Consider the following 21,629-nt stretch of genomic DNA (forward strand, 5'->3'; position numbering starts at 1 on the left):
GCGCAATTCGCCTCCAAACGTCATCACCCCACCGCAAAATCGCTAGCGTAGAACGATCGACGCGCCACCATTTTTCGAATGTTGGAGAGCACAGGTACCCTTTTCGCGGTGTTGTTTCACCGTGAACAACACCGCGAAAAAGGTACCTACACCCACCAGTATTCGAAAGATGGTGGCGCGTCGATCGTTGCAGTTTATCGTTTGACAGTCATTTGTCAAACACGCCGTCGCGACGCTATTTGAAAAAGGTAAACATGATTAATCTCCCCATGACTACAAAATGTTTCTCTTGTTCAAAGTTTATCCATTTCTAATTTGCGGTGGACATTTTAATGTATCATCATTTTAAAATAAACTACAATGCACAAATAACAGTTTTTATTATTTGCCTTGATTTCCACGTCACCCAGCACTTTGTCATGTCTTGTTTGACTTGTTCAGAAAAAATATTGTTGCAATACTTTTTTGACAGGTGGAAGCGCAAAAGAATAGTAGCTGTTGGAGCTGTGACAGTTCGACGGAGATATTTTGACAGCGGTGCATGGAGATATCTTGACAACCGTTTTGATTCTATTCGCAGCCCCCAGATTTTAGGTATCAAAATAAAGTTCTAAAAATCTGAAAAAAATCATAGTGGCTCAGAAAAAGGTACTCTTTCATATACCGCATTTAGTACACCACTGGACTGCGAACTGCGACTTCATAAGTGCGAAAACGTAAATAAAAGTGCGCGTCTGCATCAAATCAGGTTGATGTCTTCGGCGCACTATTTCTTCAATCTATGGTGAACAAGTGCTCTGAAGACACCGAGTTGATTTGATGCAATCGCGCACTTTTATTAGCGTTTTCGCACTCGTGAAAACTAGTGCGATAGTCCAGTGGTGAACTAAATGCGCTATATAAAATCAAAAAATCATTACATTTTTCAAAATTTAAAAACCCAATTGTATGAGTCACTGCTGTATGGTACCTCATCAAAAGTATGAGTCGCACTGGAAAACATTGTTTACCCTCATTGCAAAAATCCATGTCCCGGACACATACACTGAGAAAAATGGTTAATCATTTTAGTTTATTATTTAATAATAATTTTTCATTTGCCTGTTTTAAACATTGCCATGCATGAAAAATATGCATTGCTTCATTTATAATATGCAATCCGCGGAATTTGCGGTATTTATTGGTTACCGTGAATATCAAGACCCTTATAGTACTCTTAGGACTTAATAAAATATTCAACTTGACCACCGTCATTATTGATAGGAAGTTATAAAGTTACCCGCGCTCATGTTTTTAGTTTGTCCGCGAGTTCCTCTAGTGTCCTCAGGGAAAGCCATGGCGTATCACAAACCGCGATCGCGATTACTACTCCATTGTCGGTAAGTACATCTAGAATATGTTTCTTACAGAGGCTAAATTGAATGTTTTTCTTATCTACAATAGCTTTCGGCACTACCGGAAAGATCTGGACTTAACAGATACTGGCACCACCGGGAAGATGCAACGAACCAGTTCCTGCTAGAAAGATGATCCGAACTTCACAGATTTCAGCACCGCCGGAAAGATCTAGTCAGTTCATGCTGCAGAAGTGGTCCGATCAAGGATCGGACTCCGGCTCCGGTGCAACATCATGCAACGATGAACGAACCGTAGGAGTCTCCGTGCAATAAGCCTGGTGCTAATTATCTCCGACTAATATAGTTCAGAGTAAGATTTACATGTATTTTAGATAAGGATAAAGTCAATAAAATTATTATGTGAACTGTTTTATTAAGAAAAATGCAATGATTTTTTATTTTTAAACAAAAGAGCACCTTTTTCTGAGCCGCTATGATTTTTTTCAGATTTTTAGAACTTTATTTTGGTATCTAAAATCAATTTCAAAGAGATTTTTTGAAATCACCTTTTGACAGCTGTGCAACTGCTTGACAGCTCCGCTCAGTACAAAATGCGACGAGGGGTGATTCGACAAATCGCTCCCATACAAATTTCAAATTGATATTCAAATAGGTTCCCGGGCACCAAAATTGATGAAAATTTGGATTTCGGCTCAGTTTGGCATGCAGATTCAGAATATGGAATTATCTCAACACCATTAAAGAAGCCAATTGAAAAAAAAAAAAAACAAAAACAATTTCAAATATGCATTGACAAATATATTTGATATATGCATTCCAATGCAAAACTCCAATGTATGCATTGAATGAATAACCACCAAAATATGCATTCGAAAGGGTGGGCAGATCGAATATGCTTTTAGTAAAGATTTTATGCATTTTAGCATTTTCCAATCCTCCGTGTAGAAGGAATGAAGATTTTTTCCCAGTGTAGGCGAATCCAAAGGAAGCTAACGATCCCTCCGCATCTGGTGGCAGGAATTGGCAACTCCAACGGAAGCTAACGATCCCTCCGCATCTGGTGGCAGGAATGAGAAACCTATGAAAAGAGGGGCTCCGCCAAAATTTGCCATTGCGCAGCATAGGCAAACTGCACTTTTTTCACTTTTTCATATCGAATTCCGCATCGTAGAGAAACAAACGAGCACTTTTTGAAAAGAAAATCTAATTCTCTTTCAGATGCGCTTAGATCCGGTAGGTACTTACGAACAACTTATGTGATTAATTTGAGGAGCTCTTGCTATGCCTCCGGCGGGCAATCTTCCGGATTTTTTGTTAGCTGGTCAATCCGGTGTCTGTGGCCGGGCATCGAGATTGATGATAATAGAAGCCATTACCAATGGAAAATAGCAACCACCAAGGCAAAATATGAGTTAATTTTGAAAACGAAAAATTGAATTTTTGATGTAAACAAACGATTTTCACCTTATCTCACTTAGCGCCTCTACAATTGGGGGTCATCCGAATTCACCTATAAGAACCTTACCAAAAACGTGACTCCGTCAAAAATTGCCATGGCGCAGCATAGGCAAAGTGCACTTTTTTCACTTTTTCGCATTGAATTCCGTATCGTAGAGAAACAAACGAGCACTTTTTGGAAAGAAAATTTAATTCTCTTTCAGATGCGCTTAGATTTGGTAGTGTCTTTAGCTCACACTAGGTAAATTGCCTTCACCTCCAGCAAAAAAATATACTTAAGGGTAGGTAAATTCAACCCAAGACCCTCCCCCCCCTCATTTAACCCAAATTTGGGTATACCTACATTTACTCAAAATTGGCTTATTGGGCTCAAGGCCCCCATTGGGTAGATGCATCTCTGTTTGTTTTTGACAACATCGGTGGGGGAAAGAGGTAAAACAACCTAATTTTGGGTAACTAGTTTATTCGATATACTCAGCTTTGAGTAAAATCGACCCAAAAATTAGGTAGTTTGATTTCTCCGTGTGAAAAAGTTAGATACGTCGATTTGAAAAATTATGCTTGAGTTCATTTATCGCACCGATGCACTGAGGCAAAAAAACTTAGGAAGAACGTAAGAACCCCTTATGATTTGGCGACATTACGATTATTGTTGAAAGCCATAAATTTCACTTATGATTAAGAGAGAAAAATTCAATATCCAGTCCCTTAACAAAATCATAAGTTTTCGCTTATGAATATCATCGGATAAAAACTATGATTATCGTGTGTTTTCTCTTATTGAATTCTGTTGTATTATAGTTCTTAATAAAACTCCGAATTTAATCCCGTAACCGAATACACGCTTTATTCTCACATTTCTAACATGGCGAAAATCCCCCACCTTCCTCCTTCTACTTTCCACTAGGGATGCTCATCTATTTCCTACACTGATCGTAAAACCCACATAACATATTCCCCTTTTTACGAGTTCACTTCTTACTGTCCATTACTGTTAACATCCAACACGTAGTCTTCAAAACGCAACGGTTTCCGGATAGTCCGTTTTGATCGTAGCACTGGACTCTCCGTCAACGGCACTGGTGATTTCGACTGGCTCGACAGCTGGTTACGACGATCGGTCGCATCTATTGGAGATCCTTGGCGATGTTCTTCAGAAGGAGTGGTCCATTCAGCTTCATTATCCGAATTGGTATCTTCTTTTTCGTGCACTTTCTTCAGATGGCTTGAGTTACGACGATAAGTTCGACCGGCGGGGGTCTCAACCATCACTGAATTGCCTTGCTTTTGTAGCACTATTGCTGGATCTGGTAGGAATGGTGCCGACAACTTGTTCGCAGGATGAAGATTTTTCATCAGTACCCGATCTCCAGTCTGCAGATACGATGTTTTTGCTCCTCTTGCAGCATCAGCATGAGTTTTCGCAGCGTGTTTGTAGATTGCATCTCTATCTCGAACAGCTTCATCAGTCGCACTCACTATTTGAGACATGTGGGGAATCCAGTCTCTGAACTTCCGACCGAAAAGTATTTCTGCCGGAGAATATCCCGTAGCAGGATGTGGTGTCAAAGCATAGACATAATTGAACTCCTCCAAATCTTTTCTCCAGTCGGATTTGTTCAGCTCAGCAATCTGCAAAATCTTCAAAATCGAACGATTTTGGCGCTCGACCTCGCCGTTGGCCTGCGGCCAATAAGGAGTCGTTTGTCGCATTCGCACGCCGAATTTGTCGCAGAAGTCTTCCATTTCCTTGCTCGTAAAGTTTCGTGCGTTATCGGTCGTCAAAATAGTCGGGATTCCAAGCCGCATAAAAAGAGGGTGTAGTTTGTCAATGATATCCGAGGAGGTTGTGTGCCTCAATATCTCCACAATTCGAAATCGACTATATGCGTCGACTATTACCAAAAGCGAATCTCCTGATGGAAGGGGACCAAGCATATCCATATTCAAATGCTCCCATGGTTTTTGAGGTAACTCTCTGATCGCCATAGGTTCCGGAGGCGCTGCTTTCCCGACAATTTGACATTCTAGACAACTACGTACAGCCTTTTCTACGTCGCCGTCCATTGATGGCCACCACACTTTAGATCGAAGACGCTGCTTAGACCGTTCAATGCCAGGGTGCCCTATATGTGCCAACATCAAAACACGCTTCTGCAGACTGACCGGAATCACAAGACGCTCTCCTCGCAGTAGCACTTCATTGCAGCAATACAGCTCATCTTTGAACGCAGCATATTTTTTCACAGATTCACTCCATCGGCCGGTACGAAGGGCTTCTTTGACGGCACACAATGTTGTATCAGCTAACGATTCCTTGACGATTTCCTCCAATCTCAACGCAACAGGCTTCGCACGTTCAGCAATCACCAGCACCGATTGCTCTCCAATTTGATCATAGGTAGAACAATGCTGAAACTGTGGCAACCGGGACAACGGGTCAGCAATGTTGATTTTACCAGGAATATGAACTATTTTGAAACGGAACGACTGCAAACGCATGGCCCACCTTTCAATCCTCGGGCAAGAATGATGCTCAGGCCCGAATATTACCTTGAGGGGCTCGTGGTCCGTCAATAATAAAAACTCCAGACCACGAAGGTAAACTTGTAGACGCTCCGTTGCCCATACCAGAGCCAAGGCCTCCTTTTCGTTTTGCGCATAAGACTTTTCCGTTTCCGACAAACTCTTGCTAATGTAACAGATTACTCTCTTGATGCCATCTTTCTCCTGCAGTAACACGGCACCGAGCCCTGTCGGACTCGCATCCGCGATCAAAATCGTTTTGTCTTTTGGAGAGTAGTATCCTAAAGACTTCGGATCCGCCAAAATACTTTTGATTTCCAGAAATGCTGCCTGATGCGTCAGTTCCCATCGATATTTAGTGTCCTTCCGCAACAACTCCCGAAGTGGTGCAGTCAACGTTGACAAGTTAGGAATGAAGCGGCTCAGGTATGTGATCATGCCGAGAAAACTCCGCATCTCCTGAACATTCCTTGGTTCACACAGCAGTTTGATGGCTTCCACCTTGTCCATGGTTGGTTTTATTCCGTTCTCCGACAGAATGTGGCCCATGAATGTAACTTCTGACTTCCCGTATACGCATTTACGAGGGTTGATCGTGATACCATATTCCTGTAAGCGACGCAACACTAATCTGAGAACTTCATCGTGGATCCGTTTATTTGGTGCGAACACAAGAATGTCGTCGATAAACACCTTTACTCCGGAGATTCCTTTCAGAACACGTTCGATAATACTCTGAAATACCTCTGAGGCACAGTTCATTCCGAACGCTAATCGTTTATAGCGATAATATCCTTGATGAGTTGCAAACGTAGTGATGAACCGTGTATTCTCCGCTAGTACCACTTGGTGAAAGGCTTTCACGAGATCTATTTTGGAAAACCATTTGCAGTTCTGAAGATGTGGTAGAATGTCCTCAAACGTCGGTAATGGATAATGTTGTGGGACAATTGCTCGGTTGGCTGCTCGCATGTCAACACAAAGACGCACAGCAGAAGGGTCGCCAGCTTTTGGTGAAACAACTAGTCGAGAAATCCAAGGAGAATCTCTCGGAGCCGGTTCGATTATGTCCTGGTCCAACAGGTTGTCGATTTCCTTCTGCACCTTCTCCTGGAGTGGAATCGGAATGTGGCACTTTGTATGCTGAACAGGTTTCACTTCCTCATTGATTTGAAGAGACACTTCCATTCCGTTGATCTTCCCAATGTTGTCAGCACTGCAGCTTACTCCCCAGACGTTAGTGTTGATTTTTAGAATCTGTAGCTGAGTCGCCGTGTCACAGCTTAGCAAACTTGCACCTCTGCTTTTCACTACAATCACTTCTGCCACAATTTCCCGATCCTTAGTGGCGATTTTGGCTGTAAACTCCCCCAACACATCGAGGTCATTGTTTCCATACGCCTTCAACACTCTCTTCGTCCCCTTGGCTTGGGACAGCACTTGAACTTGATTCTTCTTCAGGAATTCCCATGTGTCACTGTCAATAACATTAACTCCTGCTCCAGAATCAACAATCCATTTGATTTTAACTCCCCCCACACTACACACTACTTTTTCGCCGTTTGTATTTTCGGTGTCAGTGGCAAACACATATTTAACACTATCGTCTCCGCCCACCACTTCACTGACGGCATCATCAGAATCATAAAAAGTTTCGGAGCCAGCCACAGACTCCTTGTCAATTTGACGAACTCGTTGGTTACTCATTTTCTTCTCACGATGTTTCGTTTTACAACACCGTTTGAAATGGCCAATAAGGCCACATTTCTCACACTTCTTATCTTTCGCAGGACAACAATCATCATTCGCGTAGTGTCCTGTATGTCCACAACGGTAGCACGTATTCTTCGAAGTTGTGATCTTGTTGACTTCAACTGAATTTTGCAATTGTTGACGCACTTTTTCAATCGTTTCCAGTGACCGACCTTCATTAACTATTTCTGCCAATGTCATGTCCGGTTTTGTCAATATCTTCGCACGCAATTCATCCGACGAACCTCGCTCAAAAATCTGTTCTTTTATATTCTCTTCTAACCAATCACCGTACTCGCACAAACTCCCCTGTTCTCTTAGACGTAACACAAATTTGGATATCTTCTCATCAGGGCTTTGTTGCAAATTACGAAATACGTGTCGCTCCCGAGGTAAACATTTCATCGGTATGAAGTGGTTGTCAAGAACTTGTATTGCATCTTTATACACATCCGATCCAGCTGCTGCTTGAGCTTCTTCATCAACCAAGCTGTCATAAATGTCACGCACACTTTCGCCGGCATAATGTAGAAGATACGACTTCTTCCGTGATGCAAGCGAAACGTTGTTTACATCCAGGAAAATTTCAAACGAACGTTTCCACTTCTTCCATCTCGTGCTCACATTTGTGGTATCATCGGGATCAAAGGGCAACACACCCACAGCTCCAAGTGCACTCATACTTGAACCGACACTGTCGCTTTTTTCAACCACGCCAATGTTCTCTTTTGTTTTTCACTCAACTGAATTTGCCTTTTTATTACACGTTATCACAGAGCTGCAATCACAATTTCACTCGAAATAAATCCGCACGACACACATCGCAATATCCCATACTCGATCGCCAATTGTTGTATTATAGTTCTTAATAAAACTCCGAATTTAATCCCGTAACCGAATACACGCTTTATTCTCACATTTCTAACATGGCGAAAATCCCCCACCTTCCTCCTTCTACTTCTAGATTGAGTTTAAATAAGGGCGAAACTAACATGATCGATTTCTCTTCATCGACTCTCTCTTCTTCATATTACAGTAACAAGATGCAAGTTTTGCTGCACTTTTTGGCCATAAAACGCTAGGTTGCGATGCAATCTTGCGTCCAAGCGTAAAAAAGTTCAATAGAATTAGCATCTTGTCACTTTAATTTGAAGAAGAGAGAGTCGATGAAGAGAAATCGATCATGTTAGTTTCGCCCTTATTTAAACTCAATCTAGACTTTCCACTAGGGATGCTCATCTATTTCCTACACTGATCGTAAAACCCACATAACAAATTCAACTACTAATGCTTATGGAAATCGATATTGTTCATTATGAATTTCATGGCGCAAGCAATATAATATTCGTATTCAATTTTATTGATTATGGATGATTAAATTATATTCTAAATCATGGCATGACATTGCATCTTGGAATTACTGAGTAAGTAAAATGATCGATTTTTCTTGATCGATAATTTAAAACTAAAGGACAAGGAACGCGTTCGACTGTTCTTTTATTTAAGTTTACATAAGTGGCTAACACTTGGGCTAACATTCTGTGGCAAATAATGACAGTCTAATTTGCTTCTTGTCACTTTATTCAATGGTTAATATCGATTAAGAACGACCGATCGTGATACTTACGAAATTCCAGATTTATTGTTGATTTGGGCGGAGAATTGAAGTTAGAAAATGAAGGCAATTTGACTTTTTATGTCCTTCATTTCCGAAAACAGATCTTTGAGTAATTTGAGTAATGTGTGCTTGTCCAAGCAGCAGCTAATTGGAATCCGTACCCTTACTGTAACGATTTTCATAGTTTTCAAATATGATTTTTTCACAACAATGCCGCTTATGGCAATCATAAGTTGTAGGTATGAAACGCAAACACAACAGCTATGAAATAAATAAGCGAGTAATGAAACAGAAAAATCGCCCATTCATAAATTCCAACTTATGAAAATCCTAAGTGTTTTTGCCTCAGTGTGATGATGAAGATGACACAAGCATTTAATGAGCCATTTTACGAGACGTTTCGGATCAGCTGATCGCTCATTTCATGAATGAAAATTTGACAGGAGGTTGCGCCCAAGCCCGTGAGTGTTAATATCAATATCAACACTGTTGTCGTTTCGTAAAATCAAGCATAATTTTTCAAATCGACGTATCTAACTTTTTCACTGATCTGAGTAAATTCATGGTCAATGTTGACGACCATTTCACTAAAATAGTTTTTAATAAAAAGACTTTTCATAAGTTTTTTCGTGCTTTACATCACCAGGGATATAGCACGCACTAGGTAAGAAACAAAACCTACTCATTCCATATCATTTTCACAATGAATTTTGACAAAAATACACATACACCGGGTTGGTTAGAGATACGTCATGCCAGATACGTCGCTTTTGTATGGTGCCAGTTTGGTGTATCTGTTACTTTTGATTTTGGCTAGATACGTCGTTTGGTTTTCTCATATATCAAAACGGTGTATCTATCAGTAAAGTTGTAAACATCGAAATATTTAGATACGTCGTTTCAAAAAATATGCTTAGTTAAACAAATTAAGCAATAAATCATCAATCAGTGATGTGGATTCTTCAATTTGCTTCATGAATCATGCATGCAGCAGTTAACCCGGATTTGTTTACATTCTCGAGTTACGTCGGATTGAAAAATTATGCTTGAAATAGACTATGATGACAGCCAAACGTTTGCTTTCTCGCTCACTCTCGTGGCGACGCGAGACGAGACAGTTGTTGCGTACGATTGTGTTCTGAGCGTGTGTGCGTGTAAATTACGGGAAACGTAAAGCAGCAGTCGAAATCGTCGGGTCGCTGCTCGGTCGAGCAGCAGAATTTTCATTTATTTCGTTTATTTTGAGTTGTTTCTTCGGTTCGGTTGTACTTTAGTTCGATCGCCTGGACCGTTGGTTCCAATTTGTGCTAGTTTTTCGTTCGTTTTCGTTGCGTTCCGTGCGGCAAAAAGTCGATTGAAAGTGCGAAATTTTCCGTGGGATCGTCAGCAAGCACATTCGAGAGAGTTGGGCGAAAGAATTCAGGACACATCCCGACGATCGTGCGAAAGAGTGAGAGGGTTGCAATTTATAGGGCCGTGAGTGTGAACGGGATGCAAACAGTCATCGAGACAAAAAATGTTGGGCGTACGGTGCTTGAAGGCAGCTGTGTTGGTGTATGAATGAAATTGTTGTGAACGAACCAACGAACGAACGGCTACCAGCTAGTGCGCTTTGCTGGGGCTTGGCCCTTTCCTTCTTCGCCTCTACGTGTTGGAACGATCATCATCCGCTAGTTGCAACAACAACATCAGTAGCAGTGGAGAGAGAGAGCATTGAATGGATTAATGATGATAGCGATGGGCACATCGGCAGAAGCAGCGGTCTTCCACCTACCCAGCTAGATGATATCCCAACAAGCTGTTTGGGCCGTCCACAACACAACGAATGATAGGCGGTCGCACAGACGGCTGAACCTGTGAGAGAATTTATTTTTGGAAAAGCATCATAGCGAAGTTCGCGTCAGTGAATCATCGAGGTAATGATGGTGACGAAGCTGTGGAAATAATGCTGACCGACGAATGTTTGAAGTACTTTTGCGTTTGATTTGTTCAATTGAGAGAGGTACTGGCATCATTTGAAGCTTTGTTTTACTGTAAAACCTGTAAACCACTTGATTCAAGCAGCATTTGCGAATTTCTTCATATGTATAAAACCAAAGCACGGAGTGTGCCGTCGAATTTTAGATTCATGATAAAAATATGTGGATCAATTCTGGATCCGCGACCGAATCGTTTAAATTAAAAAACAACATTTATTGATAAAATATGAAAAACAAATTTCAGAAAATGCTAAACCCATATCAATTCTTGAAGTTGAACTCACGTCCTGCAAGAGTCAATTCTTATTGGCACACTCTGTTGTACTCTTGGTTCATCACTGTTTCCACATATGTTTCGTCGTTGCATATCAAACAATAACGTCAACTTTTCACCTTTTGAACCATTCGCAGATAAGATCGGAATCGTCGTCCAAGAGCAGCAACACGCAACAAAGGCGGCTGGCCGTGTGAGGCTGTGTGTGGAAATATAACTGCAGGCTTATCTAATCTGAAGCGAAAAATAAAACAAGTGTATCATCGGTTGACTGCCGCCGCCGCCAGCCAGCTAATACCTAGTAAGTGAATCAGAAGAAGCCACTGAGAAGTAAGAAAAGTGTACTGTGTGCTGTGCTGGAAAAGAAGTCATCGTGCCGTACCGTGCTGTAGGAATACAAAAGTATGTGTGCTCGTTATGAACAGAAGTGAGAGCTAGCGCGCGCGGATTGCATTAATTATAATCAGTCAGTGAGTTTCAATCTATAGAAGGTCTTTTCAGTGTGACTCCTCTTTGGATCGCAGACGGCGGCGACGACGATGATGATGGTGAATCAGAAAAACATTAGTTTGGCGCTCCGGTTGCTGCGATCGGTAGTGGTGTGAACGTTTCTATAGAAAATTGCAAACATATTGTGAGTGAAAATCAGCATACAAAGTATAGGAAAAATGGGAGATACCAAGGTGAAGCAAGCTTTCTATGGTACGCCGCCTCATCATCAACAGCCAACTAGCTCCAAGGCGTCCGGTGCAGGGGGACCACCTTCGGCATCCGACATCCAGAAAGGCGGAGCAGTGAGCAAAGAAGATGGCGCAGCCAAAACTCCCAACAAATATGACCAGCTCAAAGCTCGCAAAGCTGAGCTGGAAAAGAGGCTCAACGAAAAGTACGCCCAGCTGCAGCAAATTAAACGCGAAGAGGCTCAACTCATCGGAATGTATCCGAGTGACTTCAGTGCTGGCATTGGAAGTCAAGATCAAAACGGAACGGCGCCTACCTTGAGACGAAAGATCGGTACCAGCTTTAAGCTGCCGGAAAATCTGCTGAACAACAAGGAAGATGACATCAATAAGCTGCTTCTGGAGAAACAAATCCAACAGCAGATATCGGAAGCGTCGCTTAGGTTAGCCAATGATACAGCCCAATCTAAGTCGGTTCGAAGGACACACAAGCAAAACTTCGAAACAGCTCAGCAGAAATTACTGGCAATAAATCAAAATCTCAGCGTACTGAAGAAACGACAACAGCAGGCTGCGGAGCAACAACAAAAGCCGCCTCCTGCGACCCGAGACGATATAGATATTCATAAGAGCAGTAATTTCAATCGGTTTCGATCGAACAGCAATAGCAGCAGCATGGTGATGATGATGAATGCGTCGGAACGACGAAACTCGGTGAAATCCAACACGTCGTCAAACCATTCCAGTAACCTAAACAGCTCGATTGGATCAGCACCTAAACAAGGGCATCAACAGCTTCTGGTGCAGATCCCTAGTCAGCAGCACCCAAACCATTATCATTCGCAGCAAATCTCCCCGTACTCAATACATTCCGGAACGTTGTCGGTGATGCCATCGGGTTCGCAAAGTATGACCCCTGCTGCCTCGGCCGCAATGGTATCCCAGCTCAGCATGCTTCGGCATCGCGTTCGACACGACAGCTTTAGTGGGATGATTAGCTATGATCTAAGTGGTGCTTCCGGGGAAACGGCAAAGTTGTCACCCGTGAGTAGCGGGAGCGGGCATCATCACCATTCGCATCCTCACCAGCACTTCCAACAGTCGCAACAACCTCATCAAAGTGGTCCCCATCGATTGAACAAACTGCTACAGCAACAATTACATAGCTACAGTCCTCCTCCCCCGGGTCATCACACACATGGCACTAGTCCGGGTTACGTACTGTCTCCTCCGGCCAGCGGTGGGTCATCATCTGGCACCGCCGCCGGACAAGCATTCGTTTACGATACAAAAATGATCTCAAGGCTTCAACCTCCTCCGCCGCCGCCGCCGCCGCCTCCAACATCCGGTGACCAGAACTACTGTCCAAACGTTGCGCTGGGTGGTGGCTTCGGCTACGATCAACCGGAAGGGGCCGCATCTGCTGGTCTCGGCGGTTACTGGATGCTTCTGGAGACGGGAGAAAAGGTCTGGTGTGCTGTGGATAACCGATTCTCCAGTTTAGATCGGAAGCAGGGCGGTGGCAGTATGAAGCTTTCTCGGTCCAAGGTTAGTCAACATGCCCACGCCGCCCCAACCAAGAGCAATTCGATGGGAAATTTTGATTTTATCCATAAACAACAGCAGCAGCAGCAACAACGGCAACAATCCGACGAATCGATCCAACCGGATACGATTTCCGTAACATCTGGTTCCAGTGAACACAAGAAACGAGAAAAGGTTTGGCGGGAAACCTCCTTGGACAGCCCGGTGGTGAAGCACAAGGCTCTTCCCTCGATTAGCTTGAATCCTCCAGTACTTCCGGCATACCCGGAACCTCCGCCACCACCCCCACCTCACCATAGCAGTTACTCATCGCAATCCAATTCCGCGCAACAAACTCCTCTGCATATCAACACCAGCAGCGGACACAATCTGCTTTCGTCACCCTCATCGCCATTACTGCTATCACCTCAGCAGATGATATATTATCAACAGAAGCAACAGCAGATCCTCGAACAGCAACGACAGCAGCAACACCTTCGGATAAGACAACTAGAGGAACAGAAGCATCAAGCATACCTGCTAGAACAACATCAACAACAACTGCAGCAGCAGCAGCAGCAGCATTTACTACAGCAAAAACATCTTCGATCACCTCCTCAACCCCCTAAGCAACAGTCCCATTACCCGCCAAATTCCTCCTATTGTTCAAGCCAGCAACCCCGGCAGCAACAGCATCTAGACCTCCTTCCCCTCCATTCCCCTCAATACTACGATCGGGAAAACCACAACCTCCCTCCGCACTACTACCAATCCCAAGAGGCTCCACCGCCGCAGAACAATCTCTCCTCGCGCCACCCGGATCTCCTCATATCGCCCACCCTCTCGGCATCCTCCTCAAACACCCTCACATCCCCCACGTTTCGACCGCAACCGTCCGTCTCGCCGACCCCATCCACAATTACTACCACTTCCGCCGGACCGGGATCGGGTGTTATCCAGGACATCCAGACGGAATCGCCCAAGAACGTCACCGTGGTCCAGCAGGGTAAGATACAACCCTACAAGGAAGTTACCAAGCCGTTCGAGATGTCCGACTTCTACAAATACTCCACCAAGTACCGACAGAAGCAGCAGCTGCAGCAGCAGCAGCAGCAACAACACCAACAGCAACACGGAACAACCGGCGCCGAACAGGTCAGTCCCAATGGGAACAGTTCCGGCGGAAGCGGAGCGGCGGAAGTGATCCAGAAGGTGGTCTATCAACCGCCGAACCCGTCGATATGTCAACCCATCAACTACAACTGAACGGCGTCGCCACCACTACTGAAGCGTAAGTCTGACTGAGAATTGTTTATAGAACTGCGTAGGTAGTTATGTTTTCATATTGAAAATTGTTCGTTAGGAAATTACAACTTGCGGGAATATACAAGTATAGTTAGTCGACGTATAATTTTCCTAGAAGAAAATGTTATCGTTTAGACTTATAAGGGATTATAAGGGGAGATTCAGTAGGAAAAGCATTGGATTGGAAATAACTCTGATCTGTGTGTAAATGAATGCTATCATCAGCATTAACTTATTCTTTTTCTTGGCGTAACGTCCCTACTGAGATGAAGTCTGATTCTCTGTGATCTATGAGCGTTTCCGCAGTTATTAGCTGAGAGCCTACTCTGTCAATGACCATTTTACATTGATTTATATAACGTGTGGAAGGCACGAAGAAAATCAAAGACATTTCCATCATTCAACAGTTCTTGGACCGACTGCGAATTGAACCCGTCACCCTCCGCATGGTAGTGCTGAATACCCGCGCGTTCATTTACCGCTTTGGCTATATAAGCTCATCCGTCATCATCATCACCTACGTCGGGGAAATGGAACAGAGCATCGCGAAAAAAGGGGACGTTTGCGGAGGCATATTTTTAGAACCTGTATATGTACAAGATTAATCTGGGGTAGGGAAGTGGAACCATCTCGGCAGGGGTCCTATTTTGGGCGCTTTTCTGCTATAACTCAGCCAATTTTTAACCAATTGACACAATTTTTGGAACGCGATGAGATACGTATAGTATCTAGCCGTGTACAAAATTTCAAGTCAATTGGTTTAGAATTGACTGAATTATAGCGAAGAGTGCCCAAAATACCGGCCGCTGCCCAAGTGGTTCGCTACCCTATTATTCAACGAATCGAGAGTTCTTATTTTTGGCAGTAGATTTATGCAGGATGTCAGTTTCTGGATTTTTACTTAAAGGCCAACCAAGCCAAGTGGAAATAACAATGTTGAAATGCTTTGACATTCGTGTACACAACTGAAACACGTGTGTGACGATCATATTGAAATATAAATTGCGAAAAGAAATCTACTTGCTCCGCTGGGAATCGAACTCACGACTTTCAATTCTCTAGACGGGCGCTTCTTTTCCTCCAAGCTACGGAGACACTTGAATTCATACCGGATTATTACACGAATTATCGAACAATTTGACAATGATAATGGTACTAAGCACTCCCTTAGGATAATCAACGAAGATTACAAAATATGCTTGAGATTCTCTAGAAGTTGAACCCGGAGTTCCGCCTCAAGTATAACGCTACTTTTCCTCGTAAAAACCGAGAAACGGGCTTTAAAGATCTCCCTAGAAAATTCTCTGAACGCTTTGTGAATTTTTGGAACTTTGGAAGATGAAACATCAAAACCTAAGAGCTGATTACTGGTGCCTTAGAAGTCCTGGCTTACTTAGAGGTTTGAATTCCACCTTGGTCGATGTGAGAGGGAGTGTTGTTCAACCTAGAGGAAGCGAAGAATTTCCTCTTTATTGCCGACGAGCAGATACAGAATTTCCGTATCTTGAAGGGCTGGAACCCGAAGAGATCCTTCGGCTTAGCTTTCTTAGTGTGATATTAGTTATTAATTATCACGTACTCTCGGATGATGGTTGTTCATCAACTCCTTTATTCAGAAATTTTTCACTTACGGCTAACTTCCCTGATTAAAAATATCATAAAAATACGATAAATTTTATTGTTACAACACCATTTTTTCGAAAAATATTCACCATTAAACGTATTGTAATTTGCACAGTACACTAACAATCACCCCTATTGTTCTATACCATTCGGCGAATGGTAAATGGCACTTTTACAATAAAAAATGGTAGTCGTTATCTATCTTAACCATAAAATTTTGAGTAAACTTTCATACATTTTTTCGCGAAAAACAATAGAATGTATTGTGTTTTTATGAGACATTTTTTGGGCTACTTTCAAAATAAAACAATACATCCTAATGTTTTCCATTGTTCTTACAATACAAATACAATTAATTGAATGGTATAATATCGTTCACAAATTCATCATTCAAATTATGTGTATCTATGTTTCTGTAAACCTCTCCACTCAAATGATCTTCAATCACCAATTCAAAATATTCTGACAGACTATTCCCAGTCAATGTCCACGTATCATAGTCTATAGTGCACCTGTAATGTACTAAAAAGTCTCTACCCAAGATTCCATCCGTTGGTATGGATTGGGTATATCTTGAGGTACTATTTGGAATTTTTGAGGTATTTTGATTCCATTAGGTAATTGTAATAATGTTGAAATAGTTCCTAAAGTTTCAAGGGATTCGGAATTGATTCCCGTTATATTTCATTTATCTTGAATATTGATTAATTCGGTTGTTTTAATATTCTCAACTTTGATCAACGATATGATATTTCAGCACCAGAATCAATAAGAAATGAGTTATTTTTATCGGAGGCATCAGTACCCAATGACACAAAATTGCTGATAGCGGTATGGATTGTAAAAATTTTGCTCAACGGCGTGGCATCAATTGAGCCAGAGTCACTGGCTGTGGTTGAGGTCCCTGAATTGATGGTTGAAACCCCAAAGCAGTTTCTTGATTTACACATGCTGCTCGTCCACTTTGTGGAGCTTGCGGGTTTTCTGAAGAATAGTAAACTCTGGTGTAACGGTTACCATTAGCATAACCTCTGTTGCTGCCTCTGAAAGAGTTGTTGTTACCTCTGTAATTTTGTCGATAATTTCGGTTTGAATAATTGTTTTGTGAATTATTGCGACCTCTGGAATTTCCGCGGTAATAGGACAAATCGGTGAAGTACTAGAATTGTAGTAATGAGCTGAATTTTAGTATGGTGAGAAGGTCAATTCTCCGTTTCTGCAGCGAAATGGTGCAAAAGGCGTGGGTATTATGATTCCTTGCCTAATTTGATGCTGTTTGAGCAAAACTTTGGGCAACAGTTTTGTTGTTTTCTCCATTTCTTGCAACATAAACAATATAGTTATCCAAAGTTTTGCTCAAACAGCATCAAATTAGGCAAGGAATCATAATACCCACGCTTTTCGCACCATTTCACTGCAGAAACGGAGAATTGACCTTCTCACCATACTAAAATTCAGCTCATTACTACAAATCTAGTACTACACCGAACGTGCCCCATTTGTATATCCGCGTGTTTGGTTTGACCTGTAATTGTGGTATCTGTTACCCGAATTACTTGCATGTACTTGAAAAATTTTACTCGAGTAGGTTCGTATTCGGTGACTTTTTCTATCGCGGATGACAGCGTAGAAAATTGTCCAGCTTTTATGATCAGTTTTGTTTCTTCACTTCTAAGGCCAGATGCTAGTGCCTTAACACCAGCTTTAACAGCCATTTTTGATGCTGTCTCAACTGGTACCTTTTCGTTTATGTAAGCCTTTTCCAGATCTAGGGAGAGCTTCTCAATTTGTTCGGTGATTTTATTTATCTCACCATTTTGTTTGATTGAATTTAATTTTGCTACTATCGTTTCAGGAGCAATTGTTGAAGTACATTTCGCAGTTAATTTTGTTAAAATGTCATCGACATCTTGTGGGTTGTCACCCACTGCCGATCTAGCTTTACCGTCGAAACGCGATTAATAACTTGAATGGCAATTGCTTTGTTTTCGTCATTAATTAGAACCTTCCATGCTTTAAGCGCTGCTATTATGCTATTTAGTTTTTCACCGTCACCACTGTATTGTGGAATCAGTGACGGTATGGTTTTCACGATTTCTAAAATAGACGTCATCGTAGCACTTTCTCTTATACGTTTCGCAAAAATAATGGCAGTTGCAGTAGCTTTAAAAGAGACAAGCTCTATTTTTCTTTTCACTTCAACTAGCTGTTCTATGGCGTTGTAGCAATTTTTCGATTTTTTCAAAATTACTTGGTTTTCAGCTGTATCTTCAATTTGAGTTATGCATTCAATTTGATTCAATAGTTCATTAGCTGTTTTTCTCTGCTGTATAAGTATTCTATTTGATGATCTTACTTTTAATTTCAATTTTAAATCGTTGTAGATTTTCTTAAGGTCTTCGTATTTTTGCCTCATTTAACCCTTATGTGGCCGACAGGGTACCCGGGTACCCAGTGCCCATTTAAAAAGCACGGTGTAGAAAAAAGCAAAAAGTTTGTCGGACACATAACGGTTAAAAAAAATAACCTATCACTTGTGAAATAATACTAAGATTTTTTTTTGTACTTACTAAAAGGTTACAAACTTTGGTCGATAGAGCTGCATGTTGCTATCGTTGTATCAGCGGAGGCGCTCTCCTCAACGCTTAATGCTCATTAAATTTCTGCTACTTTTGTTGGCGGAGGCGCTCTCCTCTACGCTCAATCACTGCAGCCCATACACTCTAAGGCGGTGTATTTTGGTTTGGATGGCCTCGCCGAGCGGGGTGCTCCTGGCATTGGTTATCATTGACCGAACATGATTGGAGAATCACTGCAGCCATAAACTTTATCAGGGCAAGCGAAATTTTTCTTGTCACTACCGTACCGCTAAGCCTTCCGCTTCTACTTATTCAAATCCCAAGTAACAATCAGCATGCCTTGAAGGTTTATTCATGTTTTATCCTGGTTTTATACGAGCATGTCAAAAAGCTAGTTGTTCTAAATTAGTTTTATGTGGTAGTTTTTTACTTTGAACCTTTGGCGTTCCATAAAACTATCATATAACTTCTGCTATAAACATCTTCAGTCAAAGACTTGCAAGTAGGCATGAATTGGTTTTATCACTTATTATATACCATTTCAATAAAACTTGCATTTGCGGTTGTTGTCGGAGAGATTTTTTTGTAAACAAATACACAAAACTGTGAAGCAATGCATAAAACCAACAAAAGATTTCGTGGCCGTAACATAAACCAAAAAAAAATGCTGTGATAAAACCGCTAGTTCTATCATGAGCTCCAGGGTGGCCACTCAACCGGGAATTCCGGGAAAACCGGGAATTACCCGGGAATCGCAAACAACCGGGAAAACCCGGGAAAAAACCGGGAATTTGCTTAGAACATAAACCACCCTTAAAATTTAAGGTCCAGGATTATAATTTCTATTGCATCTACATGAGAATCATCATTTCTTCTTAAACATGATCAATATTTTTGTAATCTAAAGATACTATATCGCAGATACTAGATGCAGAGTTCAAAACTTAATCATAAGATTTATTTTAGATTTTTCTTAAATTTTGATTTTAAATCTTGGACTTTTTAATGGAACTGTTGTAGAGAATTACAATTGTTTTTGAAAAAGCTAAGGTATAAATGGAAAACTTTAAATAATGTGTTTTGGGTAGGACAGTCAGTGTATTGTATCATTACAGAAAAAAATCTTGCCATATTAGATTTTAGAAATTCTGTTAATCCCATCGTCTTCAAGAATTTCATAACATTTTTTCCAGTATTTCATGTTGGACATGTTCTTTAGATAGTATACAATCGATTCTTTCAGGTTGCCTAACATTTCTCTTGATGATAAACCAAGGTTTTCTTCGCAGATTCTCCTATAGATTTTTCCAAACATTCATTAAGAGATTTAGCAAGATATTTTCCCAGGGATTTCTTGAAACGTCTCACAAGTAACTTTTCCAAAACAATTCAACCATATCAAGCAGTTTTACCAATAATTTCCTTTTTTTCATGAAAATTATTGATAAAATTATAAATAATTTCTAAAGACGTTCTTAAAGATTTTACATGCTTTTCGTCAAATACCTTTGGAGTAATTTACTTGGGAATTCCAACTATATCTTACCTATTTGAATCCTCCCATGGATTTCTTCAGGAGTCCCTCTTTCAATAGTATACTGTCAAGCATCTCAACAGTGAACATTATCAAGGAATCCTTTAATAATTATTCCAGAGATTCCACAAACAGTTTTTACATTCCAGATTATCTTTACAAGTTTCTTCAAGAGATTTTTCGAATAATCTCCCAGGGATTGCTCCAGTAGATTCTCGAGAAATTGATTTGAGTTTTTTTATTTCAAAAAATTTCATTTGGCATTTCTATTAGAAATCTCTACCCTAACTTTGAATAGAGCATATCTAATATGTATAAAATTCCGAAAATACTTTCTTGAGAAATATTTTAAGTTTTTAAGACCTGAGAAAATATGGGCTTCGTACTAAAGGTGACCTATATTGGATTTTGTTTTTCTAACAAAGATGCTCTAATGGCAGGGCTCATTCGCTTCTAATTATTAGGCATGATTTAGTTTTCGCTTTGTTCGAGATTTTACTAACGTTTTCTGAATTTTGAATGTTGATAACTTGCACATAACAAAAGAACTTCTGGTACAAAAAATCGCATTCAAGTATTTTTGTATCATTTTGAGCGTTAAACAGTTCAAGCTTAAAGCATAAAATTGAACAGTTATGGTGTTATGTTGTTGGGGAATTCAAAAAATATATAAATATAAAATTTATTAAAGCCGCCATAAACTGTCAACCTCCTAGAACGCGATCAATTGAGCCAAAGGTCTACTTCACATGGGCTGTTTATGATGAATGATATTTTTTGACATTGTTAGACCTTAGACAATGGTGCGCTTCCAGTAAGGTTAAACTGTTTACAAAATCAGAAAAGTGAGAAAATACAAAATAGCAATACAGTGGGGATCCGATTTTGTCAGCCCCCGATTTTGTCTACCCCCGATTTTGTCAGCTTTTTGACCCGATTTTGTCAGCCTTTTTTGAAGTAAAAAATAAATTTGTTTTTCATTCAGAATTTTCATTTTTTAATCATTATTAATGCAGTTGATGTCTTTAGGCGTCATAGAAAAAATACGCAATGAACAAAACTCGTGTAACTTTTGAAAACGGCCAAATTTTTTTTGCAAACTAACACATTGTGGCAATTTTAGCACCCAACCCTCGCCAATGTTTTAAACCAATATTGTTTTAAATTGCTAAAAGATTCCAGTTCTCTCTCTTCTTGGCGTAACGTTTCAACTGGGACACAGCCTGCTCCTCAGCTTAGTATTTTATGAGAACTTTTACAATTTTTAACTGAGATGCCCCACAGCCAATGTTTATTTTGCATATGTAAATATATCGTATGGTAGTCATGAAGATATTTTATACACAAGGTAGTTAAGGAAATGTCGATTATGAAATGGATTCTGAGCTAACCGGAATTCAAACTCGTCACCCCCAGCAT

The 21,629-nt window shown here is 41.0% G+C and overlaps 2 protein-coding genes across 5 annotated transcripts; one reads left to right on the forward strand and one right to left on the reverse strand.

Moving 5' to 3' along the window:
* Nucleotides 1–3,794: 3,794 nt before the first annotated feature.
* Nucleotides 3,795–7,295, reverse strand: LOC134286084 (uncharacterized protein K02A2.6-like). The gene has a single exon (XM_062847651.1). The coding sequence runs from the start codon at nucleotides 7,293–7,295 to the stop codon at nucleotides 3,795–3,797; it is 3,501 nt and encodes a 1,166-aa protein (XP_062703635.1).
* A 2,557-nt stretch (nucleotides 7,296–9,852) lies between these two features.
* LOC109430172 (alpha-protein kinase 1) lies at nucleotides 9,853–18,517 on the forward strand. Of its 4 annotated transcripts, none has more exons than XM_029868904.2 (3): nucleotides 9,855–10,628; nucleotides 11,103–11,367; nucleotides 11,457–18,517. In XM_029868904.2, the coding sequence occupies exon 3, from the start codon at nucleotides 11,634–11,636 to the stop codon at nucleotides 14,433–14,435; it is 2,802 nt and encodes a 933-aa protein (XP_029724764.2). In that variant the 5' UTR covers nucleotides 9,855–10,628; nucleotides 11,103–11,367; nucleotides 11,457–11,633; the 3' UTR covers nucleotides 14,436–18,517. The 4 variants fall into 4 exon arrangements, with proteins under 4 accessions (XP_062705924.1, XP_029724764.2, XP_029724763.2 ...); XM_019706225.3 differs by having other exon boundaries at nucleotides 9,857–10,628; nucleotides 11,103–13,193; nucleotides 13,269–18,517; XM_062849940.1 differs by having other exon boundaries at nucleotides 9,853–10,797; nucleotides 11,103–18,517.
* The last annotated feature ends 3,112 nt before the right edge of the window (nucleotides 18,518–21,629 follow it).

Source organism: Aedes albopictus, chromosome 2 (assembly GCF_035046485.1).
Source record: "Aedes albopictus strain Foshan chromosome 2, AalbF5, whole genome shotgun sequence".
Taxonomy (NCBI): domain Eukaryota; kingdom Metazoa; phylum Arthropoda; class Insecta; order Diptera; family Culicidae; genus Aedes; species Aedes albopictus.

Coding starts and splice junctions, on each gene's coding strand:
- LOC109430172 (XM_062849940.1), top strand. CDS start 11,634: ATGGGAGATACCAAGGTGAAGCAAGCTTTCTATGGTACGCCGCCTCAT.
- LOC134286084 (XM_062847651.1), bottom strand. CDS start 7,295: ATGACATTGGCAGAAATAGTTAATGAAGGTCGGTCACTGGAAACGATT.